The 20,477-nt window shown below is 31.2% G+C and overlaps 2 protein-coding genes across 2 annotated transcripts; one reads left to right on the plus strand and one right to left on the minus strand.

Moving 5' to 3' along the window:
* Positions 1 to 916: 916 nt before the first annotated feature.
* LOC116770627 (uncharacterized) lies at positions 917 to 2,938 on the minus strand. The gene is made up of 5 exons (XM_032662171.2): positions 2,393 to 2,938; positions 2,146 to 2,232; positions 1,889 to 2,074; positions 1,313 to 1,442; positions 917 to 1,055 (listed from the first exon to the last, which is right to left on the minus strand). The coding sequence occupies exons 1-5, from the start codon at positions 2,393 to 2,395 to the stop codon at positions 985 to 987; spliced, it is 477 nt and encodes a 158-aa protein (XP_032518062.1). The 5' UTR covers positions 2,396 to 2,938; the 3' UTR covers positions 917 to 984.
* A 4,033-nt stretch (positions 2,939 to 6,971) lies between these two features.
* LOC116770588 (uncharacterized) lies at positions 6,972 to 19,798 on the plus strand. Its single transcript, XM_032662124.2, has 4 exons — positions 6,972 to 7,225; positions 15,687 to 15,821; positions 16,090 to 16,171; positions 16,252 to 19,798. Exons 2-4 carry the CDS (start codon positions 15,697 to 15,699, stop codon positions 17,647 to 17,649), a joined length of 1,605 nt encoding a protein of 534 aa, XP_032518015.1. The 5' UTR covers positions 6,972 to 7,225; positions 15,687 to 15,696; the 3' UTR covers positions 17,650 to 19,798.
* Positions 19,799 to 20,477: the final 679 nt, after the last annotated feature.

A 20,477-nucleotide genomic window follows, 5' to 3' on the forward strand; every position in this document is an offset into this window, starting at 1 on the left:
TCAGAACACTGTAAAGCGTGAACCATAAAGTATTATTTTAAACATCATTAATTTAATCTAGGAGAGGTCCCCAGTAATAAAGCTCTTAAATTTCATAAAATTAAATTCACTTAAATAACTTAAATTAAATTATGATTTAAATTTATTCATTAAATGGCGGAAATATAAAAATATAAAACACAAATTATGATTTGACATAATAAAATATTCTTATAAACAAAGCTTTACGTTGTTCAAGTTTCGAAGAAGGTATTGATATTGAATTTAAAACGATATGTGAATTCATTGATTATTAAAATATAAAATGACATACATTTTAGAAATAAACGTTTTATACAAAAATGATATGATTTTTCTCTTTGTAGATCACAACCTATATATAATTTTAATAAGAAAAATCTTTTAAATTAATTCCTTTGTATTTCATGCACAATTCGAACTACCAAAGCTTTACTCTAGAGGACAAGTATGTATCTAACTCGACGATTTAATTTGTTCCCTACAAACTGCTACATATAAATATCAATGATTACAAACATATTTTATGTTATAGAGTTCCGAAAACAGAATCATAATTGAATAAATTGGAATAAAGTTTTGAATCATTTCGAATTACCAATACTTTTTCGTTTATTATATAATTATTAGACATTTGGTACTAAAAGAATATAAAAAATTCTATAAATATGGCAATCGTTATAAGCCGTAGAAGATAAATAAATTATGTATATTACTTTCAGCCAGACCATAATATTTTTGGTTTGAATATATATGTCTATATATAAAAAAATTGAATATAATTTTCTCCGCTATATTATTAATAACGCAAAAATGTGTTTAATATCAGAATAAATAACAATTTATAAATATTTATAATAAAATAAAACTAAAAATTTTAAAAACTTGTTCCAGGGAATTACAATTAAATATTTTTACGTTTCTGAACGGATTGCAAAATGGCTGTTACATAAATACAGAATATATTTAAAGTACACCGTCTTCGTTAATTGAAATCAAATAGCTCCTGATCACGACGATGTAGTAAAAATTTTCAGCTGAAAATTATTACAATTATATTAAAAAAAATTAATCTAAATATATTTAAATATACTCAACATGCACATTCCTATTTCAAAAAAAAAATGGCGTTGACGTATAGGTACCTCAATTATGACCAAGCATGTGTTTAATGGCGTAGTTACTTCTATGATTACTAAATAAAGAACACATTGCGAAATGTAATGAACAAAACGTTTCGTAGTAATGAAGTTACATAGATGCCGTTCAAATTTTATTATCGATTGAAGCTTACCCAGGAATAGGATCTGTGAAATCACGTGGCCAGCGCCCATATGGAAGAGAGTCTTCAGGAAGCCGATGATGGACAGCACCAGGAACACGATCCAGAAGATGCAATACTTCTTTATAATACCGCTTCTCTCCTGCAATTATTTAATATTAGTTAAACGACATCGAATTGAACAAAATTTATGAAAAGTTATGTAGCTAATACATGTGAGTCGATTTTTATCATTGTATTCGACTTTAAATACATAAAAAAATATATATTTAAAAATAAAGTTTTTAAGAATTTAGTAAAAATATATTTATTTTTTTGAAGTACATATATAAGAATTGAAATTGATTTCTCTATTAGAAATTATTAAATATTTTATTCTGTTTATAAATATATATATAATATAAAATGAAGAAAGAATATTTTCAGTATATTTTGCAAATAATATTTACTTTTATTACAATCGACTTTACACCAGTTACAATCAGAGACGTCGAGTCTAAAATCCGAACAATTAGATAATAAGTGTCAATAACAAGACATGGCAAATTAAAATTAAATTGCAATCTCAAAATAAGATAAACCGTCTACCTTAAACACAGCCCACACGAAGACAAGATCGAAAAGGAACCTGATGAAGAGCAGCACAACCAGCAGCACGACGATCGTGTACACCACCGACGACATACCATCGACCTCGCCTTTCTTAGACTCGGCCAAGTCTTTGATATCCACCGCGAAAGTTATCAATATAACCGCCAGAACAAACGTTAGGATCTGTTAATATATAACCGTTAACAAAGTGATACGTAATTATATATATAATTAATTTTATTTAATTTTATTACCGAATTTATAATACCCATTATAATACATCCCGTCTTCAAATTGATCACGAAACAGAACTTATCCAACACTGGTAGCTCCATTCTGGCCTGAAATGTAATTCAAAAATAGAATGAGTTTGATGAAAAATATAATTAAAATAAACATATATGTATATTTAAATATGAAAAAAATAAAAGTTTTTATTTTTATTATCATATTTAGTTACAGGACGTAATTTTATTCGTTTTTAATATTAATTTAACTTACCATTGTATATAATAATTGATGATGCGGAACACTTTGTGTCTTATTAATTTATCACATCAGGATCACGAGTGGGACATCTTAATGATATTACCGGAGTATGCGAGAATACGGTTTGTAAGTTTGATTGAAGTTAGCGAATGTTAAGGAGAAGTTCAACTCTAGCAAGATGGTGCGTACGCTGTTCCCATGTTATGGCATTTCAATCACTTAACTATATATTACTAATAATCCATTTAACAAAGCTTTAAAATGAATTTTAAAACAAATTGATTTTAATGTAAGCTGTATACGTTTAAAAGTTCTATATTGAAATATATTATATATTATGTATTTTGATATTACATGTAAAACTGTCTGCTCCTTAACAAGGAAGCTGTGTTGCCCTGCGCAGAGGACACGAGGCGATCGATCCACGCCACAAATAATTCTATCGTTTAGACGACTTACATTTGTATGCGTGTAATATATTTATATATAGTAATATGTTGTAACACCTGAGAGATTCCTATCGATAATGCAACTTTTTTATTAAGTGACACCTTAATAGATGGAAATATAATTCATTATATCTTAGATTTTATTCACATTTCAATAAAACTAGGATCATCGCACCTACTACGGGTAGTTTTGGATTCTTCGTTTCACTAGACGTTTGGTTAACAGCAAACGTAATCACGGTTAAACGAGATGAAAGTGCGCAAAGATAATAAAAAAGAATACATACTAAATGAAAGAATAAATAATAGTTATTTTAAATAACATTCCGTTTTGTTGGTGGATTTTAAAGATTGTTTGAGATTGTGGATTTAAGCTGTAGCCAACAATTCGATATACAATAAAAATAATTATAATACAACTATTACAGTTGTTATTTTATTAATTTCAGTAAAAACAATTATTTATTTTGGTTATATTAAATTAATAATAATCAACCTCTTTAGTTAACAGTTGCCTTAAGCTTTTAGTATACACGCTTAGTGCTAAATTGTTACGAGTAAACGACTTTCCCTTGATACCCAGAGCTTATCATCAACAACAACCTTTTCATGCGATTAGTACGTGTTTCCATCGTCAAACTATACACCAACAGTTTAAACGTTAATTAACTAAATATTAATTTACAAGAATGAAAACCAAAAAACCGTTACTATGGTTTTATGGTGAAAACTCCTACTATTCTTATAAGCTTTGAGAAGCTAGGTATCGTGTAGCCTTAGCGTCAGGACGTGACGACTCCATCACCACCGGGTAACAAGTGCAGTCAGTCCAGGGGACTGATGGACCTTGACCTCCTTGAGGGGTCTTTGTCCGGGCGGGGGGAACAGACCTGAGAGAAGGGTTTCGTTCAACGGAACAAGGCTTTCGTTCGGCTCCCTGCCACGCCAGTCCCTCGGGTTAGGTCGGTTATCTGCCGCCTAGCTACGTTCAATCAAGTGCGTTATCTGGTGGCCTCTGCCCACCAGTAGCGTAGTAGCGTAGCAACTCCTAGTCATCCCCACGCCAATACAAAACTGGGGACAGTTTATGGGGCCGCGTCAGATATCCAACGTCGTCAGGATTCCGTGGCTGTTAGTTTTGGGGTAGGAGAGGAAGATAGGTGGCCTGAGGTCTTCACTCGGATTGCGGTATTGGGGCGTGCTTCGTTTGAACGATCTTTCTAAACGGACGGTTGCGAAAGGCTAGCTAAGAGACTGCCCGTGGCTGTCTTGGAAGAAGGGCCCTCCGCTAAATGTGGTGGTGAAAATCTTGGGCCTCTTTAGAGGTCCGGGTTTCTTGACGCCTCGCGCGATTCCCGTGTGGATCCTCTAGGCGGGTAGTGAGAGTAGCGTCTGGTGTTTTAATGGGTAACATTGTGCCCTTCTGGCCTGTGAACCCCACATAGCCGTCTGCACATCCCTGGACGGAGGAGTAGGTATATGACCTTTAAACCTTTAACCGCGTTGACAAAAAAAAAGGAATCGTGTCCCTCCAATGACAAAGATTTAACAGAGCATATGTATGAATAGAGGTCTGAGAAATCGATACAGAAAATTGTATTACCTTTTCACTGAAAATATATAACGTTTATCATTTACATTTAGACATAAATCGAAAACTTTAAAAAAATGTACGCATGATAATAAAAAATTAATAATATTTTTTCTTTATCAACAATTTTTTTTAACAGACAGTACAGATTTACATAGACGAAGCAAGAATCAACAACATTAAAATTTACGACTTACCAGTTAAACCATGCTGTTTCATTGACCTTTTTGTAGGTTTGACTTTCACTGACAACTAAAATTTAATGGAATGATATATATCAGTATTTTTATAACCGCCTTTATATAAATTATTACTTTGTTAAAGGAATCTCTTGTTATGGTGGATTTAAAAATCCAACTCTAGCGTTTGTTATTTTCTGGTTCTGGTACCGGTTCGGACTTTGGCTACAATTCTGCCTACGTACAAACTGAGGCAGGTCACCACGTGTGTTACCCCTAGCAAGACAAAAGCAGGTCTAATACTCATACAGAAGAATAAAAGGACGTGCTACCCACTCTCCCTAATATTTTTTTTATTCTGGATAGCGTTTATCTAACGGTATAACTAATGACAAGTGCTAATAACAACTGGATATGCAAATGAAACGCCTTATTCCAGTAAAAACTTGTTCCTGTGTGCCTTCAACACTACCAAAATGTAAGTAGGAGGAAACACAGAACCAGGTAAACAGTTCCAACACTTGCTGTGGCTCCAAAAGGTCAGAATCGCTAACCAGTCCTCCTTAATACTTCCGCTGCCTGGGGTACGGACATGAAAAGAGATTCTGCTCTGATGGGTTGACCAGTGTAGTCATTGCAACGGTTCTCATCTAACAAGTGCGAGTCGGACTCGCCCATGAAGGTTTAAAAAGTGAATGTGAAAATTACCAAAGAACGTAAAGACAAGTGCCACAGTGCCTTCTCTGATGGACTGTAAGACGACGGAACGCACTGGCACATTCAGTCGATGCATATTATTAAAGCTACAGCTGAAATTGACAAAAGTAACAATGAAACCGCCAAAAAAATAAATACACAAACTAAAAAGAAAAACACGTGACATTACGTTAAAGCTAACATTAGATACATATGTCTGTATTGCGGATACAGTCTGTTAAATTGAAGTTGACAAATCATGCAATAGTGTATGAAAGTAAGATTAAAACACGAGAGTATCAATAGCTACAATGTACTATTATATAAAAGTGCATATTAGTAAAAATATTACAATAACTTTAATCATTCCTCACAAATGTACCTACTGTTAAAGGTTCTGTATTAAATTGTAAAAAAATCTTGTTATTTACCCACGCCTTCAAATTCATGTTATAAAAATAAGTAAACTCCGAGGGAATCGCTAAGCTCTTACAAGACTTATAGCACACAGCCCAACTCATCTCTTGTGACGACTAATGGCCATACGGATTGATCGAGTGTACCGAACTATTTCTTTTGAGATAGTGATTTTACTAGTTAAATTGGTCTCTGTTATCAGTGCGATAGTAGAAGAGGAGGTAAGGATTCACACAACACATAACACAACATTTGCAACGTTGTCTTTTTGCCGAGAAGTCTTTGATTTTCAGCCTTGAGTTTGTCTATACAGAAGAGTGCGAATTAGTAAAGGCAAACATATAGGCGAGCAACTCGCTCAGAGGTCTTGCAAGATCACATTTGAGGGTAGATGTAACTATAGTAAGGCCATCGTGGGATTGGACTGTATGCTCGCCACTCCCATAGATAAATACAACATAATCCACACGGTGCCATTTTGCTCACCTTTGATAGTCAATTTACTATACGTTACTAATGAAACATAATTAAAGTCAAGAAATTTAGCGAATGAAATGATATAATATGATTTTGGTTAACATTTAAACTTTTGCTTACACAGGTTCTAGACACTTTATGTTATAGTTCTCAGTATCTTGAGGGCTGTTACGGCAGTAATTTATATGCGTTTGTTTAAATGCAACTGTGTGGTTACAATTTTTTATCATTTGTTATAAGCGCCATCTAGTTAGTTAATTGTTAGTTACAATATTATAATATATTGAATATTTTAACCTAAGAGTCGTGTCATTTTTATGATGAAAAAAACGTTTGCTTATGATGACATTTTAAATTGTTTAAAAAAAAAATTAAAGTGCTGTGGTAGTTCCAACATCCAAGTCACACTATTTACATGAAGCATTCTAGTTCTCATAGTCGACAAGAGATGGCGTAACCATACAGTATAGAATTATTTGTCACGCCCAAAAATAAAATAAACTGCTCTATAGAAAATAATTTCGCATTGTTGTGAAATAAAACGTTGTTGAATATCATCTTGGTACTGTTTTCAATTCATCACATTCCTATCAAAGATTTAAAAGATATTTTTCCTCCGCAATAATATTGCAATAAGAAAATGACGTTTATTGTGTTTCTAGTCTTTCTGATTAATCGAGTCAAGCTATGCATCTCACTCACTCAGATAGATGTAAGCAACGCATTGAAAAGAGATCGAAAGTAACTCGGTTACACTCGCAGCATAATAGTCTTTCGTATCAGCTGACAACCAAAGCAAAACAGTCGGTGCGCGACCATCTTGTCAAAACTGGAGTCAGTGACAACAAATAAATATTTTAAAATGTCCTAAATTACTTGTAATGACTTAATGATAGTTTCATATTTAAGAAAGTATAGTGTATAGAGTATTTTTGTGCTATTTGTGTCACGTGTACGATACATTTTCCCTAAAAATTCGGGTTTGAGTTGCGTCAAATGACGTCATGTGTGTGATACACGTATCGCTGCTGAGTTCGTAAGTATTTTCTTTTATTACTCCATTAATTTATTAAATTGAAGTCTTATTATGAATAGACTAATGTTACCCAGACGCGAGTTTCATTCATAAATTGTATGGAATCAGTGAATACAGTTGACGGATGCCCATTCCGAAAGACGTTGGCAGTACATTTTGCCCTTGAAAATTATGCAGCAAAAATTATAGTCGCTAGGCCAAACGAGCTGATTATCGTATATTATTCATAACCATCACTTTCTATTCCGAACAAGGGTCCTAATTTTCAGAAGAATACAAATTAACATTCCACATCGCAACTAAATGTATACAGAACGCACTAAAAATGGAACGCTCTCGACTTATCGAAAGTATTGTTTAAAAACATTCAATATTGATAAAAATAGGACGTGTATTTTATGTTGTAGTTTTATTTATCATGTCGATCGCCTATTTATTCATGATGTTAAACACAAAATCCATTTACGTCAGTAATGCAATGTTCTGTTATTCTCCATCCATATACATATTTACTTGTATTTTTTTACCATTTTCGTTCGATCTTTACACTCAGTGGGCGTAATCTGCTAAATTCTCATCCAACTCATTAGCGGTATTACACATTGAAAAATATTTCTAGAAGGACATCCCCTTGCTTTTATACTAAGTAGGTAGTCATTGAAACTTCTTTGTCCGTTTACAGTGAACATTGATTAAGAAAAAAACTATTTCCATTTACATATTATTATACATAACACGGCTATTTTTAATAGGTGCTGTTATGTCGATCACGTGATAAGCATATCGTGGTACAAGTTGTATCGGATTTATGTACCATCGGCTGTAATTAACGATTCACTGCTCAGTAATTACTATGGAAGAACTATTTTTCCGATTTATCAACCACTAAAACCATTATTAGCATTTAAAATTCGATTAAATTATTATTGTAATGTATATTACTGGCATGTCGCATTGTCGCCATAGACAATACAAGTGAATTCCGATCGACTGATAGATTTCTTAATTAAATCTTTAATTATCGAAACAATGCTATGTCTATTAATACTTCCTCAATATTGAGTAACTATTTGATGTCATAATGAATTATTTTTTAAGATAAATACCTACATGTTTTCGTTTTTGAATTTTTCGCCTTAGTATACGAGACGAACGTTTTAAATGCTTAAAGCTTTAAAAAATCACAGTCAACATTATAATTAGTATTAAAACTATTTTCATATATATATATTGTTGCACTGTTTTAATTTCAATATCCAGTTTTGGTATCTGTGGAATAATTTTGTAAAAAGGCTATTGAAATTTTTATACAATGCCTTAACCTCAACGACAGATTATAAAATTTATAAAGATTATTAAAACTATATTTTAATCAATTAAAGTATCTGTTGTTATTGCCTTTTGAATCATAATTAAATTAAATTATTTTTTTTATTTGTTCATTTGAAAAGGAACTTGACAAATCAATGTAAAACGTAATCTATACTTTTTCAATACGGCTAAAATACGAACGTGTTAAAATACGACTTTTTTGTTGGTGTATACTAAGTACTGAATAGATTTTTCTTGTGGCTTACAAGTGATAATTGTGATGATAATGCTAAATATGATTCCTTTCATTCTTAATTAAAATCGATTAAAATTATGTGATCAGTTTTTGTTTGTTACTTCCAGAATTGCGCTTTATAAGATCGCCATTTAAATAGTGTTGCTAACGTCAAATTTTGCTCCAAATCTTAGAACAGCCTTGATTATAAAATAGCAATCAATTTGTTTCACGTGTCGGAATTGATTCAGTGTTCTCTCACAAGTAGAAATTTTAAATATTATTACACAAAAACATTTAATTAAACAATTTAAGACTAAATGAAAAATGATCTCTTTTCTCTTGTCGCTCTTCTTTTAATGCTTTTATTGATAAGAAAATCTCCAAAAATTAATCCATACTAGTTACTTTCAGAATCTAACTACTTTTATATTCGTTTCTTTGAATTTAAGGTTCTTATTTCTTAATTTTAATGATATTGTTTGACCGTAAAGTTTTACAAATATTATAATTTCTAATCATTGTGTCAAGTGCAAGCGAATTTATACCAAGTTCGCTATTACACAACATTTTATTATAAATGGTAGGGGAATTACCGTATTATTGAATGAGACGTCTCTATAGGGAGTAAATAATTGCTGTCGGGGTTTTCTGTTAGGTTACATTTGATAAAACGTAATACTGCCCATATACGGTTTTAATATTTATATTGTATGTACATTTAAATTCAAATTTAATACATGTATTTTAATAAATTATGTATATCTTACAAGTAAACTAAATTATTGTTTATTGAATATCTATGATACAATAATTTTAATGCAAGATATGACGTAATCGTGATCAATGCCAATGTGTTTTCTTAAATTTCCGAACCGAAACGTTACTAATTATAAACGATGTTTCGAACGATAATGACGTATGCTAATGTCCCTTTTGTTTATTTGTTTGTTTAAAGAAATGTCTATATTTAAATCTGTTTAAAATATCTTATGCTGTGATAAGATTTGTATGTCTGTGTAAACATTTGTATGTGTGTTTTAATTTTATAATAGTAAAGAAAAGTATTTTTTTTCCGCTTCACTATATATCGATGTGGTCATAACGATATGGTTAAAATATGTATTCAGTTACACAGATGATAACAGTTTCCTCTATGATAATGTACTGTTTCATGCTTATTATTTAATGGAATTTGTAATTTTTGTGTACACAGTGTCTAAAATTTGCGTCTACAAAGGCTCTGTGTGTACATTATCTGTACAACAAAGCAATGAGAACAAAAAAGAGACGTGACCTTGCGGTGTCATTTTTGCACGAAGTTGGTTCCGATACGAACCTTGGCATCGACATCTAGTTTGGCTTGACCTTAACTAGGTAAGGCGTATTACACGCTCGTGATAATTTTGTATAGATGACACGGTTATTTTAATTGCAAGTTAACATTTAATTATGTTCATATTGTCAAATGACGTAAAGCTTCACAATCATGTAGAACGTAGCATCTCGGACACCAAATATAATTATGTATACGATACCTTATAAACGGGTATATAATTTTTTAATCTGTGAATGTTTTCACAATCCGATTTTTGGCAACGGCATGTTTGTTTGTATGACCTATATGTGTAATATCTCTGCTTTCTCTTCAGTTATATACATATATTTATCGTTAATAAATAAATGTACATATAATGTATTTTTAGTAGTGCTTACGTGAAACATTACTTTTTATAATTTTGAATTTTTTTTTTAACAATTTGTAATTATAAAGAATAAAATTTCTACTCTTGAATCAATATCGGTTCAGTGAATAAGTAGGCAGAAAATAATTTAAAGATCGCAAGTTTGTATTAAACTCTTTGTACAAGGCATAGACAATGTAAGATTTTAATGATTAAATAAAGTGACTTAAGGTTCACAGATGATATAATAGTTTCAGTTCTCTGAATATTGTCTACTTCATTTAAAATAAAATTTCAATTTAATTTATTGTGTTACATTTAAAGATTTATTTTTTTTAATTAATCACTTATCGTTGACTGTTTGTGGGCCTTGGCTTCTTTATTTATGGCCTTGTTGCATTTCTCCAAGTGAAACCTGCCTAAAATGGTCAGAAAGCATCGCTGCATCTCGCCTTTGCCAGCCATACGAAACAAAGATGTTTATAAAATACCATCATCGCGAACAAAATGTGTAAAATGTTTGCTTTTTTCATATAAATAATGTTAGAATACATTAAAAAGAATACATATTCATAACATTTAAATAAAAACTCCTTGAATGTTTTTGTTTTGTTCGTTCTAAATATTTTTTAATATATATACAAAGATAAGACGTCAGTTATATGTATAAAGAATTCTGAATGTGTTTTTATTTAGAGCTAATTCGTCAGTTTAGTGACAGATAAAAAATATGAATTTTATTTAAATAGGAATGAATTATATAAACAAAACTCGTAAACTTATTTTCAATTTCTTGTTTATGAGAATTATATATATATAAAGAATAGGTTTGTTGGAATCGAAGTCAGAAATTGCTATGGCCAATAACTGAATGTACATTAAAACATATCTTGGACACAAAGTTATATAAAATTCATTCAAATTAGATTATAGATTTATTATTTATTTTAAACCGAACCTTAACGGGGCGATATCGTTTTTATATATGGAAATATCTTTTATATGTTTCAACTAACACAGTAACCGTAATCTAAAAATTCGAGCCTTATCGTGTATGCTCATAGTTAAATTGATTCATTTGTGATAAGTGACACGAATGTTACAATTAATGAAATACTTATAAATAGTATTAAAAAAAATATCAAAACTATATATATATATATAAAGTACTTAACAATATAAGTAATTTTATATTAAAGTTTTCGATCAAATCCTATATGAATAACATTATAATTGTGTTGCTTAAAATATAATAACATATTTTGCAAGCTGCCTGCATATTTTAACTATCAAGTTTGATGTATGTTTCTGAAAATTATATAAAAATACAGAATTTATTATTAAAATAACTAACATGACTTTTTCATGATAATAATAGCTATTATATATACAATATATTGATTTATAAAAGTTAGGAATTGTTTCTAAAGTTGAAAAGTATAAACTTACGTCTCCATCGATAATTTTTTTTGAATTTAAAATATATATATATATATATATTTATTATAATTACAAAAACATTATCGGTTCGTAATGAGATTTTATCGATTTTTTTTATTATTGTAATAACTTTTTTTTTAAATACGAATGCTTTTTTAAGCTTATTAGAGTTTCCAATATAGGTACTGACTGGGCTTTCAGATTCACTGTACGATTATTGAACTATGTTTTATATATTTATATATATACTTATAACATTTGTGTATATATAAGTTGTTTTATCACTAAAACATTAAATTAAATAACCGTGGCTATAAAAATAGCGGCCGTATATATAAATTGTTTGTCAGATGATGATGATTGTAATTTTTTATATCTATATATAGCGACATTTATATAACTAAAACATTTATTCTAATTTTATGTATTGTAATAATGACATTGAATTATTTTATATACCTACCCAGTAATGATATTTAATATTATTTTATTATATATATTTATATAAAAAAGTTGTGTTAGTTACACAATTTATAATTCAAGAACGGCTGTTGGGATATGGTTGGAAAATGGCGGGGAGATAGCTTGGAACTAGGAGAGGGACATAGGATATTTCATTATGTTCGATCGAAAAAGAAAAAAAACACTTAATAAATTCCAATATTTGGTTATTTATGGCCTCTAAGGCGGATTAGAGTTCGCCCGGTCAGCTATACATACATTACTAATGCCGAAATTAACGCGGACGAAGTCGCGGGCAAAAACTAGTATATTAATAAACCAAGTTTGCAACATCACTCCTAATACGGAGCGTTAACGGTTTTTTAAAGTTAATCATAATCACAACATTAATCCTATATAAGATTTTCGCCAAGTAACATCATGTCTGCGAGTGTTATACGCTGTTTATTGTAGTACTAAGCCCTTTCAAATTGTATGCCCGTGATAACGGGCGCTCTGAAATAAACGAAACGTTTAGTAAAATGTAACATAAATTAAGTTTATACGAAAACTATAATATAATTTGTTTGTTATATTATCTAAATGTACCAAATAACAGAATTTGTATGCGGACTTTCTTATAGACATTACGTCATAACACTCTCGGACTCTCTTCATTATAGACATGATTGTATACTTAATTTTAACGGTTTAAATAAAGGTATATACTTAGATAATGTAATTATTTTTAATAATATATATAGCAAAGTTTTATTTAATAAAATTTTAAATGTACACAAGTGTAGAGCACAATTATAAGTCAAAGACATATCGTTTCGCTCGTCCCTTTTATAACTTTGTCCTTGAGAGCTAATTTTATTTAATCTTGTTTCTTTTACCTATAAAACCTGTGTGGATACAAACATACTGAATGTTAAAAAACATAATCACAGTTTTGGCTTCACTGCAGACAGGTAACGACGGTTAGGCAAATTGGGAAGGATTTGTCAATTAATCAGTAATTATAAATGCTAATGTATAGAAAATATCTTTTTTTGGATAATTTTTATTTAAAATATTTTCATTATAATCTGTCATACAAGTTTACGCAAACCGATTAAAAATAATTTCAATAGTAACATGTGTATCCTTAGCACAAGTTTGGATCGTCACACAACATACGAAGCGCTTAAGGTCTCTCACACAATAACTCACTTTAGTGTTATAATATGCAAAATTTTATTAACACAAGTTTGTATTTTTATACTACGTACGAATCATTTCCCGTTTTTTATTCAATAACCTTTTTCATTACTATAACTAGAACCTTCCTCGAGAATCACACTATCCAGTAGTGAAAACCGCTTGATTATCGGTGCAGTAGTTTTTCTGATTATCGCGAACAGACAGACAGACAGACGCGGCGGGGGACTTTGTTTTATAATATGTGTATAGATGTGCGAAGATTTTTGTATAAAAAAAATGATTTTTTCGACCTTCACAACAATTGAACAGAAACGTGCCGTAAATTAGCTTTCCGTAAGTTATTAAAATCAGCTTATTGTACCTATAAATATCTAGCTAAAGATATTTTAAATATTTTTTTACTTATTAAAATGCAAAACCTTAAGCTGAAAGAACGATATTTATAACTTTCCCATGAAAACAAATATCCAGTTAAAAACTATTTACTTTCTATATTAAAAGCGAAGATTTATAAAAAAGAATCAGACTTTATTTACAATCGTAAAAGACCTTCTTGAAGACTATATATATAATGTAATATATTGGCAAACTATTAGCCCAATATTGGCCCAGGTCAAGGGCAATGTTGGTCGTAAGTATATCCCCAAATAGCATACGTATGTTGAATACATACGAATTCCTTGGAATTGTAAGAAATATTTCCAATTAAGAATATTATTACTCCGAAATGCTAAACGTTACGTAAAAGAAGCAAGTTCGTTTTTTTTTTTTTTAATAAAAAGAAAACAAAACACCAAAGAAAAACCGTTGTGGTCATTCGAGAATGTTTCTTTTACGTATTTTACATCACGACATAAAAATAAAAAAGTATTGTATAGAATTCAGTGGTAATTCAAGGTCTTTTCAATTTCCAAAGCCGATTAAACAACGATTTAACTTGACTGGAGAATAGAGATGTGAAAGATAAGGCTAGAAATATAATTTGTACTAATTTCGTTAATTTCTCAGCCTTTATTACTGTCTGAAATTATATTATACTGTTATGGGAATGATTTTCAAGTGTTGTCTATTGACTGTTAGTGTATCATTTCATTGATTTATTAAAGTTAAACAATTTTAGGTATTAAATCAGGTTAATTTATTAGAGGTTAAAATATTTCTCTCATTAAGACTTGTGTCTTTGTAACTTTGATTTTGCGTTCTAGTTCCTTTTAAACACTTTATTTCGTTCATAAAACAAAGACATTTATATTATAGTCATGTTCGCTTCAATATAAAGGGGCTTGATATTTCTGAAGATGTTATCCCGACGCGATGACCTTGACCAAAAGACGATGTAAGTCACACCAGGGCATCGGCCTCGAAAAGTGAAAACATACTCGCCACCCGGCCCACAACCGGTTGCGGCAACCGATAGCTTTTTGAATAACACAGGTTATTGTTACATAACCATAAGAAAGTTAAATTTAACGGGTTGCCGCTAACAGTAACTAACGGTGCCTTAGTGAGAGTTAGTATCCATTGTCAAACCTAACAAAATAAAAATATTCTTTTATGAAATTTCGTTTGAAATTCTTGAAATTCTACGTTGACAATGCAAAAACCTTAAAAAGTATACATCTTTGTTGATAAATATATACCACTTTCCTATGTTTATTGATCGGATAAGTAAATAAACAAGGAACATAGGATATGCTTCCATTTCGATATGATTTATCAATATAGTATCAATGATATTTCTTTGCCAAGTACATCTCACGTGATAACAGTGATAGCGGGTCGATGACTCAATGTTTATATTAACAAATCGGCAACGAAGCTCGTTTAAAAACTTTGAAATCATTAGAGTAATTGCAGTCGATGTTAATGTTGTCATAAAATAATTAGTCTATGTTTAAAAAAAAATGCATTACCAAAAACGAATACATATTAATTATACTTTACATATTATATGAATTGTTCGATCAAATAACGACTGGAAGTACTACGAGTATGCGGTTGACATTTAAAACAAAGTGTCTAAAAAATTAATTTAAAGGTCAAGCATTCCCTGCTCAATGTATGTGGCGTGGAATTTCATCAAGCACTCGATGAATAGTAGTAAATAATACAATTTATATATTTTTTTTCTATTCTATTACAGGTCATAAACAATGCAGGACCAAGAGTGTGACGTTGAGCCGGCGCACCACGCTCGTCGGCCGATGAATGCCTTTCTCATATTCTGCAAACGTCACCGTAGCGTCGTCAGAGACAAGTATCCAAATTTAGAAAACAGGTGAGAGATGATTAATAACGTTATATTAATTTAATGACTTAATTAATGACATGATGGAAACGGGATGGTGAAATGTGGTGAATTTGACAACAAAATAACCAATAACAATATTTCTAAAACATCAGGTGTTAGTCTTTCTTTGTCCCGTCTCAGTGTTCTCAGTATTCACTTTATCTGATTATACTGTCATAGTTATAAAACAATCAGTGTCAATATTTTTTATATTATCTCAAAAAAAATACTAACATATCTTGTATTTTACTTGCAGATCTATAACTAAAATTCTCGGAGAATGGTGGGCCAATTTGGACCAGGAAGAGAAAGCTTGTTATACAGGTCTTGCTAAACAGGTATGTGAATATTTTATTCATAATGTCAATCGTATGTATTTAATAATAAAAAAGCTTTAATGTGACGTATCGACTTTCAGTACAAAGACGCGTTCTTCAACGCCAACCCTGACTTCAAATGGTACAAGTTGCCCGCACCACCGCTACGTACACTATCCTCCCGGCCTCGGGAGTCCACTGAGAAAGCAGAATCCTCCAACGAATATAACGACCATGAACTGGAAAAAACAAATAATAATTCCACAAAATTCGACTACAATAAGAAACCAGACAGTGATCCAGAAACTGAAGCTAAACCACTATCCATGTTCACGCCTGGAAAGTTAGCCGATGAAGCTCAAATGGGAGGTCTGAGTAGCCTCCTAGCTACCAAGACTGAAGTCCAAACTCCTAATCCATATTATTCTCCTCCTTCCTGTAAATTTAACGCGATCTCAACTCCAATCGAATACAGATCTCATGATTCAATAGACAGACCCAAAACCAAACGAGAAGACAGCATACGTGAGCTTCAAAATGCACTTACAGAAACAACTCGAATGTTCGAAGAAGATTTCGATGAAAAGGAACAATTACGTTATTACGGTGCAGCTAACGACCAATTCACGAACCAAGATGTTATCGACCAAATAGTTGATAAACGCTATTCTAAAGATGATGAAGGATACCAGAGAAACTGGTCGGATGACGAGAAAAATTCCAAGTCTGGTAGAACTTGCAAAGGGAAAAGATATCAAGAGTTCATGGCTGTTGGAGGACTGATAGTGAATAAGAGGCCGAGGAGAGATTATCCCGATAGATTGTCGGACGAAGGCTACAATGCATCTTGTAGCTGGGATCCTGGATCTTCGCTCGAGGAATCAACAATGACAATGGCAGACGAGTCGACGCCCGACACTAACTATATACAGCACGACATAACAGTCGAAAGCGAACCAAATGTGGAACCAAACGACACGCCCGAAATAGACAATAACTGTAACAAATCATTTAAGGCTGCCGACTTCGATTTAGAAGCTAAAATAAGAGCTCTACCCTCCCTTAGTTTAGAGAAGTTTCAACAGAAAAAACGCGAGAATAAACGTAAGAAAAAAAACGTTAGCCTGAGAACCAAATCCGTCAAGTCATCGCAAATAATAAACTCGGTTCCGCGTCCGGTTATGGACGAGCGTCATGAAATGGCGGAGAATTGGCGCGAGACCGTCATAGGGAGCCAGAAACGGAAACCGAGGAAAATAAGCATCACACGACTCGAAATCAACAGCCTCGTCTCCAGTAACATGAACGGCGGCAATAAAATCAGTCCAGAAATAAAAATTGCCACAGAAGCTCCTTGCACCATCCAAAGCATGGACATATGCAATCAGAGCCATGGTAATGTCGACCTGTTCGCGTTGGCCACGTTGGCCGAGGTCGCTGCCAACACGTCCAAAATAGAGCAGACCAATGCGGCAAGCGAAGACGCTTCCAAGGTATGAAATACCAAGTAGCCTTAATGAGATATTCCAAAAATTATTTACTTTATAATCAGATAATATTTATATATGGTAATACTTTTACATCGTACGCATAAAGATTAATATTGATTGTACACTTTTAATCATAGTTTTTATAAATTAGAGATATAAATTATTTATATTATATTAAATAGAGTTATATGTATACTTAGTTGATTTGGTCGTGTAGGCTGCGTTGCTTGTTAGGTGTTAACTGGTGATAGATAGGTTATTGACAAATAAATATATATCACATATTTAAACAGAGCATAATCTATTTTACATTTAATATTGAAAAAGATATAAAATGTTAATATATATGATTTTTTTTTATTAATCAGTAAGCGGCATACAGATGTTCTTATTAACAAATTGTCAATTATGGTTATATGATTGACAAAAAGATGCTGTGTTTCCATCGTTCATCACAATATAATATAAAAAAAAATGCCAAAAAATATGTCATACATATTGTATATTAACCTCATTATTAGTAGTTAGTATACTACGGTCGCCTTAATACTAGATTATACTTGATATAAGACACCATGTGCATAGACTGCATTGCATTTTGAAGGTGATTATATTTTCGTTTATACCATTGCTGTGTGCAATTACTTATATACTTTTATATGTGGTAAATACCACTTGTGGTTTCATATATAATGGACATAGAAATTAGTTTTTGAATCAAAAAAAAATGATATTATACTGATTGAAATCATTTTAATCAGGTCTTACATTTGTGGGTGAGACTCGCAACTGTCCTTGTGATAAATTTAATAGATTAAAGAAAAATCTTCTGTATTTATATGGTAACACTTGTTAATGTGTCAAACTATCTTGAAATATATTATAAATGGTGAATGTCCCAATTAGGTACCTGAGGTTTATCGAAAACTTTCATGGATTTCACTTTTAAATCATTGCACATTTTATTTTAAGCTATTTTTAACGACTTGGTAGTTTTAGTTATTAATTTTTTTGTGGAACAGTGTTTCTCAAAGTTCATTGTTTTTTATTTTTATTTAAATATATTTTTAATGCTTCTGTGATTCTATTTAATATAAAGATCTTTAATGACGGTTAATGGTGCGATGCTTTGTTGCTGGTCTAGTCTAGAATAGTATTTTAAAGAAATAATCAAGTACTAAAATTCAAAAAGTGCACTTATATATTGTTTACAAATGACACAAGCCATAAAGTGACATGCTCATCCAAAGACCAAATGTTAGTGTAGGTAGATACCGTATATATATGTATGTAATAGGTAAATAGTTTATATTACCTTATTGTTTGGCATTCCGGTGTTTTGGATTTCGAATTAAATTAAAAAAAAATCCTTTGTTTATTATCTAAGTTATTAATTGTGAAGTTGAAAATTGTTGATTTTTATTCATGTGTAGTATGTTATTAATTATTGTGTTTTTTTTTATTAAGATTTTTATGGTTCCTCAATGAGATTTTTCGATGAGCTAAGCGGTTTTATAAGAAACAAAATTGTAATAATCTTATGAAATATTTGTTTGCCTTGTTGAGATCAGAGCCTTATTTTGATGATTAGTGTTAAGATATGTATGACCAAGGGGCCACGAGGACGGTATTTCACCCGTAAATACTATATACGTATATAAATATATTCATTATACACAGTAGATTCTTAAAAAGAGAGCTTAAATTTTCTCATCAGAATATAAATATAAAACCTATGGAATGATTTAAATGGTGCTGGCAGATCTGCGTTAGTGTAAGATACTCTGTATTAACGGAGTTAGAGGTGATAGTCAATAAATATATATGTATGTAATTTTAAGTTATCGCAAATATATATGCCGTAATCATGTTGAACAAAGAGCACACAGACGGCGTATATTTTGCGATATTGCAAATAACGAATTATGCGTTATATTTATATCAAATATTATATCATTTATAGTATAATTCGTTAAATTGCAAAATTTAATATAAAATGTTTATTGTTTGAGAAACACTGGTCTGTATTAGGGCATAATAAGTCGGCACCCAAAGCGTTAAGTTGGCTCCAAAGTATTTTGTTGATGTTTTGTTACAGACGCGGTTCGATATATATATATATTTGTATGTAGTAATAAAGTTTATTCATATTAACATACACCTTGTTTTATTTAAATAGATATGATTAAAATAATATTATTTAAATATAAAAGGGAACACCTTCGAATTTGTTCACTTTATGATTTCCCTATTATTATAAAGGTGAAAATCCGTAACTACCAGCTACGGGCTAGTTGTATTATGGTACCTTTAATATTGGGATGGGGAGCGAAAAATAGCTTAAAATTCAATCAACGTAAGATTATCCTGGCAGTCGTGAGGCACTTTATTAAGTAATCATAAGCCAAAAACGTCTTTCTTCATTTTGGAAAAGATTGCTGGATCGATATAAATGAAAAATAGCTAAGAACCTCTACAAAGAATATATTTCAAATGAAAAAATCTCATATAAGTTTGTCGATCTGCTTGTGAGCTAAAGTGCCATAGACGGACCATCTATGTCTTATAACACCTCTCTTTTGAGTCTGGTTTTAAAAAGGGTACAGAAAAACTACATGGGTATATATCACCCAATAAGTCCATTTATTAAGAAAAATTTATATATTTAATTTTTTAATACTCGTTTTTCCCAATACGGGCTATATTGACTGCGGAAATAACTCTAATTATTCACGCCACAATTTAGCCGAGTGTGGCTCAAATTCTACATATGTATGCATTTTTTTGCGACGTACAGCAATAAAAGACGATTTTTAAGATAATCATATGTAATATAA

The sequence above is a fragment of the Danaus plexippus genome, chromosome 7 (genome assembly GCF_018135715.1).
Source record: "Danaus plexippus chromosome 7, MEX_DaPlex, whole genome shotgun sequence".
Classification (NCBI taxonomy): domain Eukaryota; kingdom Metazoa; phylum Arthropoda; class Insecta; order Lepidoptera; family Nymphalidae; genus Danaus; species Danaus plexippus.

Coding starts and splice junctions, on each gene's coding strand:
- LOC116770627 (XM_032662171.2), bottom strand. Junction 1,443..1,888: donor TCGTGTGGGCTGTGTTTAAG/GTAGACGGTTTA, acceptor AAATAATTGCAG/GAGAGAAGCGGTATTATAAA. Junction 1,056..1,312: donor TTCACAGATCCTATTCCTGG/GTAAGCTTCAAT, acceptor AATAATTTTCAG/CTGAAAATTTTTACTACATC.
- LOC116770588 (XM_032662124.2), top strand. CDS start 15,697: ATGCAGGACCAAGAGTGTGACGTTGAGCCGGCGCACCACGCTCGTCGG. Junction 15,822..16,089: donor TATCCAAATTTAGAAAACAG/GTGAGAGATGAT, acceptor TTTTACTTGCAG/ATCTATAACTAAAATTCTCG. Junction 16,172..16,251: donor ATACAGGTCTTGCTAAACAG/GTATGTGAATAT, acceptor ATCGACTTTCAG/TACAAAGACGCGTTCTTCAA.